General features: G+C 39.0%; 2 protein-coding genes across 4 annotated transcripts; one reads left to right on the top strand and one right to left on the bottom strand.

Moving 5' to 3' along the window:
• Positions 1-1,000: 1,000 nt before the first annotated feature.
• Positions 1,001-2,815, top strand: LOC112287750 (putative dolichyl-diphosphooligosaccharide--protein glycosyltransferase subunit 3). The gene has a single exon (XM_024531104.3). The coding sequence runs from the start codon at positions 1,440-1,442 to the stop codon at positions 2,469-2,471; it is 1,032 nt and encodes a 343-aa protein (XP_024386872.1). The 5' UTR covers positions 1,001-1,439; the 3' UTR covers positions 2,472-2,815.
• A 283-nt stretch (positions 2,816-3,098) lies between these two features.
• LOC112287749 (uncharacterized) lies at positions 3,099-7,534 on the bottom strand. 3 transcript variants are annotated; one of them, XM_090253369.1, is made up of 4 exons: positions 7,060-7,534; positions 5,137-6,624; positions 3,645-3,703; positions 3,099-3,421 (listed from the first exon to the last, which is right to left on the bottom strand). In XM_090253369.1, exons 1-2 carry the CDS (start codon positions 7,273-7,275, stop codon positions 5,377-5,379), a joined length of 1,464 nt encoding a protein of 487 aa, XP_090109495.1. In that variant the 5' UTR covers positions 7,276-7,534; the 3' UTR covers positions 3,099-3,421; positions 3,645-3,703; positions 5,137-5,376. The 3 variants fall into 3 exon arrangements, with proteins under 3 accessions (XP_090109495.1, XP_024386870.1, XP_090109494.1); XM_024531102.3 differs by having other exon boundaries at positions 3,645-3,821; XM_090253368.1 differs by having other exon boundaries at positions 3,645-5,049.
• Positions 7,535-10,743: the final 3,209 nt, after the last annotated feature.

Genomic DNA, 10,743 nt, shown 5'->3' on the forward strand with positions numbered 1-10,743 from the left:
TTGATTTTATAATTATTTTTGTTAATATTTTTGCTTACTTTAGAGGTTCAAAGCTCTTGCTAGCACCTTCAAATGATATAATATTTATTATTGTATAGTCAAAAAGGTTCAAACCATTTAACTTTCAATTTCGTTTTCATCTTTTTAATTATATGCATTTTAGTTCCAATCATCACATTGTTGCTTTCGATTTACATATTCTACAAATAGATGCACAGAAATGTTCAACAATGCGAACTTTTTTGTAATTATTTGAATCATTCTAAAAATCAAGATATTTATACAGTATGTTCAAAGTTGAAATTAACCATCTAAGAGATTCTTTGCATATTTTCCTAATTCAATAGTGTGGCCATGTTGTAGGATGATATTGATTACATATATAATTATGAATTAAGTGCATATTCTCATGGACAATATATCATGTTGCTCTTATGTTCATATTTACACCTCACATAATTTAAATAAATCAATCAACATATTACTTCAGTTTTGTTTTACAAAAAAAAGTTTGAAATTTTACATGCATTAGTGTAGGCATGTTTTACACAGTACTGTAAATTTTTGTGACACATCTGGCTACAAAGATACAGTACAATTCTAAATCAATACTGGTAATTCTTATACATATCATCCAGTCCAAGATGTGGATTAATTGATTTATTTAAAGACGGCAGAGGATGAGAACGGATTGAATCAACAAATTCCAAAAACATGTATGCACACATGATACCAGAGCCTTCATTGCCAAAAAGAATACAAAAAATTACTACGAGACTTCTTCAAATATATCAACGCCGTCCTCTCGTTTGATTAGAAATCAAGGAAAAATAATGATTTAAGATAGAAAAAAAATATGGCACACATGGCATAATGACAGGAAGGCCCATGTACTCAGTAACACCTCTTATGTCACTTATTCTAACGAATTTTATTATATTAATAATATTATTTGAATAACCGTCATCCGCTCCTCATAATACCCTATTAATGAAAAGTCTGAGCAAGCCCTCGGGCCCAACGACCCGGCCCAACGTTGCATAGCAGTGGATTCCTCACCGACAGCGGCTCCGACGATCACAGCAACCGCACCCAACAAAGTTCTTCGCGGATGTCGAGAATTGGAGCTACCACGCGTCGCAGCCCCCCCGTTTAGCCCCTAGTAGCAACTCGAACGTCCGCAAACGGTCCAGCGCGCGCAATGCTAAGCAGTTTCGTAGGGTGCCTCGGCGGAGAGTTCCAGACGGGCTGTCGTGATTGTGCCCCAGGATGCGTCAGAGTTGTCATTCTGTTAGCGTAGGACTTGTTTTTGATAGTGTGTGTGGAATCGTGCATTGGGTTCTGATGCTCTAGTGAAGGGCTTCATCACGCTTGTGAAGTGTCTGGGTTTTGTTGTATTTGGCTTTGGTTTGTTTCGGGGCGTTCGAGGTTTGGTTGCCATGGGGCGTAGACGATGGATTCCAGTCATGGTGGTGGCGGTTGTCGTGATGGTTGCCATGGCGGGGTCAGCAGAAGCAGACATGAACGAGGATCGTGTTGCGGAGCTGAAGCATTTGCAAGCGAAATCGCAGGATGGGGTTATACGCATGGACGACAACAGGTTTCGGCGGTTTGTGGCCACGGATGATCCCCGCCCTTACGCTATGATCCTATTCTTTGATGCGCAGCAGCTGCGGGAGCAGACGGAGCTGAGACTGGAGGAGTTTCGCCGCGAGTTTGGGTTGGTGGCGTCGTCTTACATCAAGCACAACGAGGGGGGTTCCGGAGACGGGAAGGTGTTTTTCTGCGATGTGGAATTCAAGGAGGCGCAGGGGGTGTTCCGCATGTTTGACGTGCAGACTCTGCCTCATGTCAGGCACCTGGCGGCGGGGAGTGGGGATCACAAGTTGAGCGTGGAGATGAACGCGGGCGAGTTTCCTCGCAGCGCCGAAGGAGTTGCAGCATTCGTGACTGCCAAGACGAGGCAGGAGTGCGGAGCCATTGAGCGGCCGCCGTTCTTGAGCAGGAACCGCATGCTTGCTTTGTTGGGGTTGTTCTTGGTATCGGCTCCCATCGTGGGGAAGAAGCTGGCAGCTCCAGGATCGCCTCTGCGCGACTATAGGGTTTGGATGGTGGGAGCATTAGCGATCTATTTCTTCAGTGTTTCAGGAGGAATGCACAATATCATTCGCAATATGCCGCTTTTCACTGTAGACAGGAATGACCCTTCCAAACTGCAGTTCTTCTACCATGGCTCCGGAATGCAGTTTGGCACCGAGGGCTTCATCGTAGGGTTTCTGTATACGATTGTGGGCGTCTTGTTGGCCTATGTGACGCACTTTGCGCCCAACATTCGGTCCAAGAATTCGCAACGGATGTTAATGGTCATCTCGATTACCATCAGCTTTGTCGCAGTCAGCAAGGTTATTGCTCTGGACAATTGGAAGACGGATTACTGGATCCATGCCTTTTGGCCTACTCGGTGGACTTAGCCCAACACAATCTCCGAATTTCTACTTCCCTCTGTTTCTTCATTTCATTCCGGTAATGTCTACCCGCAGTAGAGTTAGGGGAGTAAAGTTGAGCGTCAGGAATGAATTTGATTATAATTCATGTCTATCATCCCGTAATGCCACGAAGTTTACTGGTTTTCAATTACACGAGTTGGTGCATTTAGCATAGTGGCACTTGCATGTGCGGAGGATGTCGGCGGCAATAATATGTTGAACTGGAGTTGAACTTGCGCAGTATCGATTGGGAATCAAGAAATTTCATGTACACTGAAAATTTGTATCATCACTTCAAAAAGCTGCTGCCACAATTGTTTACTTCTCCAGATCCTGTTCAGCTGGAATTGTCAGGATTTGTGTGTGGTTTACCGTTTGCTTGTTCTATGGTTGGATCCGTTCATACACTACACAGTTCGATACAAGAACCAGGGACATCCACATAATGCACATTGGTATCATCGTTACGATCACCATGACTAATAAACAAACGTTTCTCTTCCTACCACAGAAGAAAGCTCAGTTCACATGGTGAACATCGTGATTACGAGTAAAAATGCTGCGGAAAGTTGCTGCGGAAAGGTGCTGCCGTGAACAGCTAGGAAAAGTATCTGAAGGTTGCCGCATCCTCTTGCCCATACTGTGGGATGCAATTCATAATTATCAATTCATAGGTTGAGAGCAAAGTGTCTCAGAGAAGGATTGCCCAGAGAAGCGCGACCATGCACTAGTGTATCTACTGAGGATAAATGTCATGTGAATCATTGAGTTGACCAGGTTCTCACAGCTAGAACTGCGAACGTCATCACACACAAAGCGCAGCAGCAGAAATCAGGTAACTTCCGGCTAAATAATGCTTCGAGTGTCCGGATACTGAGCCTATTTCCGGACACCGTTGTTTGCCCACAGATCTTGCAGCTTCAGACATCACAATGCTGCGAGTTCCACAACACAAGTGCTGTCAAATAGATCATCTTGCAAGTATTGTGTAAATTCTGAACTTCAATTCCGCCAACTCGTCAGCAAGTCCAAACGTACGAGGAAATAACGTGCAATACGTGCAAAAGCAACTCAACTCCATCAACATGCTTAAGTCCAGGAATATATCTCTGGATGAAATACTGAATCATGAAGACAAAAAGGTGAATTAGTTATTACCTTATGACACATTGTGCCCTTGGATTTCTCTTAGTGGATGAAGCTTTGAACTCGCAGTTCTGTAATATCCAACAAATTTCAGCACTCTTCGTTTCCAAAATCTTTGGTTCTCAAGACTCGTCAATCATCAACTCAGCTTGTCTTCCTGATCTGACAGATACAGTAGCTCCAACAAAACTGCGAATAGCCACTCAGAGCGTGATTCTGCGAGTACATGTTGACTCCCAACCGTACCAGGGTGACCCAACTACATTGAATTCAATCACTCTGTTCTACGTCATTGTCAGGCGAAGTGGACCTCACGCCACAACCCGGAGTCTAGAGAAATCACTACTTAAAAGGCAAGTACTGCACATAACTTCCAAGTCACTAGAAACTGAGATTCTTCGCATTGCTAAGTACTGGAAAGAGGATAGTGCACATGGAGTTTGTTCATCAAAAAGCAGGTATTTGTAACTACTACCATCTTGTGTTGGAAAATACCACTGCGTGTGGACGATAACAGCATCGTCTCCATTCAAATTGGCAATAGCACCAATTCACTCAAATGATATTGAAAATTGAATTTTCCAACGTTCTTTCACTCACCACTCAGGTACGTTCGGGGGAAAATAATTTAGTTACTAAGCTAGACCTCTATGAATGGAGTAAAATCAAGAAATAGCACAAATAATAAACAATTCAGGACAAAGACAAGTTGGATAGAGAAGCTGCTCGGAACATCTCTGAACAGAGCATATCCATTTCTTTTGAAGTTCATGCTAAAAAAGGAAATTACGATAGCAAGTAAATTCTGTCAAGGTGAACCTAGTTAAGTTTTCACATGTCAGCTCAAGGTTGCATCTAAGTAGTAACCAAAAGTTTTAGCTGTCGAAAAAAAATCTTTAAAAGAGAAGAACAGGAGAATATTTTGTAATCAGGAGATTAGATAAGGTAAAGTTTTGACAAAGTCTCCTGCTGCTATCAACAAAAAACAAAGTGAAATCTCAAAACAATGGTCATTGGCGAATTGAGCCTGACTAAGCTCAAAAAGTTCCCACGTCCTGCACTAACTATGACGCAGCAACCAACCTGGGAGAAAACCACAATCCTTGTGCTTATGCTGTCGTGACCACTCCAGAACAATAACACCGATTAAGCGGGTGTAAACGGATAAGCTATGCACTAGATGCGGGTATGCTGATTACAGGAGAGACCGGCACAAAATCAACGCGCCAATCCCAAGAGTGAGTACATAACTTCATATTCATAGAGCTGGTAATGTGGCTGAAGTTGGCCTAATTACATTGGTAACGGGCGCATGGGTTTAATATTGATGATTCTATCTAGAACCACTCAAGGGGTCTGACAAGGTCCGGTCACCATTTCTGTGCCAAACCGTGAAGCTAGCAGGAGCTCATAAAATCTAGGAGCAAAAAGAAGTAAAAATTAAAACGATACACAAAATGATATAACAATAATGAGCAAGGAAGGACATTAGTACACAACGCACCTGAATTGACAAGACGGACGAGAATGTCTCGTCATCCTAAAGCAACTGTAAATCTTGATGTTTGCCAGGACTCTTGGATCTCCATAAATAATTTAGAATAGATAAGTTCAACAGTTAGGATGGTTCTTAATTTTAGTCCACCTTGGATTGAAATCTCCATCATGTCAAAGACGTTCAGGGGTCTGAAGAAAACAGAAATTTTCAAACAGCAGGAGCATGGTTCCCGGGAAAATTTCCGATTCAGTAGGGAGAATCTGTCAAATCAATTACTTCTCTTGAAGACATGATTGGCGTGTCATCAGGTATCACGACAACCACCCGTGGCCTACATGGAGGGGTGCATGCAACGTTTACGGGAAGACTGTTTTTTCTTAAATCCTGAGTTGACGCACTTGACTCAGGACGAGTCGTATTGCATTCATTGGCTTTTTGCTGGAGACACCGCTTTACGATTGAGCTTGGCTGCTTCAGGGAGTACCGCTCCAGCAACGCTGAAAATGGAGATGCCGTGTCACTATCTAGTGCACTTCGAGCATATGGCAAAGGCGATAGAGCCTGGGGAGATGGTAACTCACACCAATCATCACTACAACGACTTTCGCACTCCTGAATATCTCGAATTGGCTTCATTTCCATTTTGCTCTGAGCTGGAGCATCTTGACCGGCTATAGTTTTGGCGCGGCAAGGAATTGTTGGAGGGGTTTCTAGGATGCATACTGAAAAAGAGCTTTCCGCTTCCGTGCGAAGTGTAGGTCCTCGTGTGTGTCTGTGTCGAGTTCGCAACAAGTCTGTGTTAACCATAGGTACCGTTCGAATGGAGAAGTTATCAGCAATTGGAGTGTCTGCCGTCTGTCTTCTATCCCTTAAATTCTCTGCTTCAACCTCTTCTAAGGTTCCCGACACCTTCGTAGAAATGACCAACGGCTGTGAGATAGATGAAGTGTATAAACTCGCGGAGGTCCCCTCAAATTTAGATGCATCCGGAAGTTTGCTCTGCTTTTTCGCTCTATCTAAGGATTCCACTCTTCCGGTTCCATTGCTCCAGCAATCTTGAGGCACTATTGGTGGATTCAAGTCATCTTCTTCGAAGTCAAAGGATCTAGATTCAACATCGAATAGTTCATCTCTGCTTCCTTCAACGTTTGATGTTTCTCGGCTTCCTCCCCTCTCCGTTTCCTTCTCCATTTCCATATCCAATTCAGAATCTGCTTCCTCCGCAGTCACCGGTAATGATTCAACTGGTGCAATGGATAACCCCATGTGAGGAGGCAGACCTGGACATCCTTTTCTGTAATCAATATATTTGCTTGAAAAAAATTGAACATTCAGATCCATGGCGCTCCATTTATCACAGTTCAGCATGGTAAACAGCAGATAAAATTGCTTCTTCAGACCACGAACTGAAGATGGAATACGACCCGCTGCTTCCCTCACAACCAGCGATTTCAAAGGATGTTGCCATGCCCATTCAAATTGCAACGCCTCTACCTGAACCAAAAACCAAGTTATTTGACGCATGCACACCCTCCCTTACATTATATTTTCACCTTAAGCACGCTGCGTAAGCTGTAATTCGAACGAAACCTTGGCCAATCTGGTTGATTGAAGGTAACAATCTTCCACAATCACATCACGACTTCCAATTCTCACAAACAAATTGGCTAGTTTCCCATTATGTTTCAAACAAATCTACTTATAATTTCTCTTATAAATGATCCTTACTCGACATCACATTGCAAGTATCACGAAAAATTCACACTCATAGAAATGTGAAAATCCCCCAGAAAAGAAAAGAAAAAACCCTAGAAATCTCTGTAAGACAGATATGCGCTTGCGGTACAATTACTCTGCAGAAGTACAACTGTTAGCCATATCAAGAACAACATCGAAAACAACAAAAAAGTTGTGGCTGAACAGAAGTACCTGACAAGCAAACCCGTAGACACAGAGGATCATGTCCCAGGGCCTCTTCCTGTGAGTGCGCCACGCACCAGACGTCAATTCTCCGTTGTGCTGCCGGATTCGACGACGAGGGTTCACTGTGAATCCAATGTAGTGGCATCCCTTGTAGCGTGGATTGAGCGAGGTCAGCAAGTAGCACGCGAAGAACGACCCTTTTCCATTGCCACTATCCTCCATTCTCTTCGAACCCAAGATCGTTCTACACCTTAAAACCACACGCTCCGCCTCTCAAGCATTAATATAACATAACATACCTCAACCGTGATTCTAAGGCTACGAGGAGTCGCAAAACTCGATCGAAACGCGAGCAACCGCAAAGCTTCTCGGAGGTGGAACCCCGAGGGGTCACAAACAGGTCGAGGAGCCCAGACCAATTCTGATTTGTAACGGTCATATTGATGAGGCAATATTCTATGTGAAGTATGCACCTTGTGTGTATTATCTAATTTTGAATATTTGAAAGTTCGTCTTTGCAGGGATGTTCCGAAGTCATCGTTTTTCGGTTTCTGGGTCCTTCCTCTCGTAGATCCTAGAATCTGGGACGAAGCTTCCTCGGATCTAATTTCCAAGCAGTGCAAGGTAGCGCAGGTTTATTCCACGACACGTGGCGTTTTATTATTATTATTATTATTATTTGAAACAAATAGATGGAATTCTATTGCAGAAAAAAGATAGAATACAAGTACCCCAACCAAGGCCGAACATGGCAGAAAGATACAGCCTAAACTAACCTTCTAAGACTAGGGCTAGGACTTACTAGCTTCCAATTAGGTTGATCATTGTCTTATGACACAAAAACATTGTTAATGCATTAGACTTTTCAAAAACATTTTGTGTAACTTACTATCTTTGCATGTTATTTGTAATGTTGGCCATGAACCTTAGTCCATGCAAGGTGGTCATAGTCCATCATATTCAACCAACACTTATTACATAATTTGAATGGAGTCTAATGAATGCAGTTGAATGCCACATGGTTTGGTTCTATCCAAAGGTGCCAAATAATTGATTCCTTGAGCAGCAACTATTGGCGGCTAACTTTGTAAAAATGCTAGGATGTCCAATATACAAAAATGCCTTATTTTTAATTGAGAGAGAAGTACATGTCTTGGAAGCTTAGTGTTTTTGAGGCCTTAGAAGCTCCAAAGGTTCTCAAATCATCTTAAGAGCTCTATAAAGTTGGATTACTTGTAAGACTACTTACTAGATATATAATGTCTAAACCCATGATCAAACTTTTATTATGATGAGTATTCTAAAAAGAATGTGGAAGGACGTTTATTATAAGTAATTCATGTAGACTACATGACATTGATCAATCTCGGCTATGACTTGCCCTCTCTATGTATTCACGTCAACTATTTGGCATTTTAGTAGGAATATAAGATCCACTTCTTTCTTTAATCTTTATTTGTTTTATATATTGGTCGACCATAATTTATATGTGGTGGTGTCGTAGACATATATATTTATCTAGATAAAAAGTATTAAATAGAAGATAAATATAAATAGATTTCATATAATCTTGTGGCTAAGTTTCTAAGAAGCTACATAGATGCATATTTGATTTTAAACATATTCATAGTTAATTGATAGCTTATAAACTTGGCCAACAAGTTAGCCATATATTGCATGGATGAGAAGCTTGTGATATAAGTTAATGATGTGGTATGCATATATGAAACTTGCCTTATAACTTAAGTCATATGCCTTACAATTTGGACATGTGTTGGAAGTCTTATAAGACGTTGCTATGTAGCTCCAAGTTGGATAATACATATGGAGGCAAGAATGAAGTCTTCTTTACTTTTTTTAATACCATTTTAGTCCTTAGTCTTCTTTTAAAACTTTATAATCTTCTTGTTTTTGGCAATATCTATTCTAATTCAATATATTATCATCTTTGAGTGATTTTTTAGTCTTCTTAAACAACATAAGAGTATAATGAGATTTTTTTTTTTTTTTTTTTTTTTTTTTTTTTTTTTTTAATTTATGTATTTGATAGCTTGACAAGAGTCTTAATACATTGTCTTTGTTTGGTATTAGAAGTGAATAGACTATCGTACTTCAATTCTTGTATTTTGAAAGTTGTGGACCATCCACCTTCAAACTTACTTTTAGTTTTTTACTATTCATTGTTTTTTTTAAAGAGAAAGGACTATCCTTCTTAATAGAAACTTTTATTTGATATTAGAAATTATGGATTATCCTCCTTTATTTTTACTTTTAGATTTTTTTGAATTATTTATAATAGGAAAAAATTGAAGAAGCTACTCCTAGTGGAAATGGGAAAAAATTTGCAACTATTATAGAACTTCATGAGCTTATCAACACTCTAAGAGTAGAAATCTCACTTATCTCTCATGTCAACTATGGAAGTAGTATTTTGATGTCTATAGAAGTTATCAACATTGAAAATCAAAGTCTACACATCAAAGACATAAACTTTTAAAAAAAAAAATCTCAATATATTCTTATGTCACTTAGAAAGACTAAAAAATTATTCAAAGATAGTAATATATTAAACTAAAATGGCTATTTTCAAAGACAAGAATACTAAAGAGACTTGAAATAAGACTAAAGACTAAAAAGGCATTGATGAGAGTGAAGAGGCTTCATTTTTACCTCCATATAAACTATCAACTAAGAACTATATAATGACATCTTATAGGAGCTCAAATAAATATCCCATTTGGAAGACATGTGTCTTAACTTACAAGGCAAGTTTCTTATATACATGCCACATCATTAACTTATACCACAAGTTATCTACATATGCCACACATGGCTAACTTTTTGGCCAGGTTTCTAACCTAAAAATCAACTATAAACATGTATAAAGTTAAATATGCATCTATGAAGCTTCTAAGAAGCTATGCTATAAAATAATATCAAATCTAACTATATTTATTTACTATTTGATACTTCTTATTTAAAATATATATATATATATATATATATATATATATCCATGACATATTCTTTCTTTTTAGGAATAAGTTCTACAAAGAACAATCATCATATGCTAAAAAAGTCCAAAATACAAAAAATTATGTTTGTTACATATTTTGATTTTTTTTCTCTTCAAAGATGGTTGAAAGGTCCTCTCAGCCATTGATAATGTTCTACTCTAGGAAAAAAAGACCACCCTATTATTTGGTTTTTGTTAAGGCATTCATAATTTCTTTCAAACAAAACATTTATAAAACCATCAGGAGTCATTTCTACTTCTAATAAAATCACCAAACATAAGGAGTCTTTTCCAAGATTGTGATATCAAACGCATTGTATCTTATCATCTATTCAAAGAAGAATTTGTCATTTTTGAAGATCTTAATTTTGATTACATCATCTTGAAGGCTATAACAATTACAATGTCTTATTTAATAAGTCAATAAAAAATAGCTCTTAAATTGAATCTGGTGGTTGTTAATTTTTTATATACAAAAATTACAAATAAAGATAGAAGATAAAATAAAATATTTTTAAAATTTTATTTTTTTTATAAAAAATATTTGTTATTCTTTATTTTAATTTTGATCGATGTGTCATGGAAATATGCATGTAAGCCAATAATTACATGTATAAATAGGTAGAAGTAAGTAAAAGTATGTAAAAGTAAGTTAATTCTATAGTATTTGGTAT

The sequence above is a fragment of the Physcomitrium patens genome, chromosome 10 (assembly GCF_059467195.1).
Source record: "Physcomitrium patens ecotype Gransden chromosome 10, ASM5946719v1, whole genome shotgun sequence".
Lineage (NCBI taxonomy): Eukaryota > Viridiplantae > Streptophyta > Bryopsida > Funariales > Funariaceae > Physcomitrium > Physcomitrium patens.

Coding starts and splice junctions, on each gene's coding strand:
- LOC112287749 (XM_090253369.1), bottom strand. CDS start 7,275: ATGGAGGATAGTGGCAATGGAAAAGGGTCGTTCTTCGCGTGCTACTTG. Junction 6,625..7,059: donor TCTACGGGTTTGCTTGTCAG/GTACTTCTGTTC, acceptor TTTTTGGTTCAG/GTAGAGGCGTTGCAATTTGA.
- LOC112287750 (XM_024531104.3), top strand. CDS start 1,440: ATGGGGCGTAGACGATGGATTCCAGTCATGGTGGTGGCGGTTGTCGTG.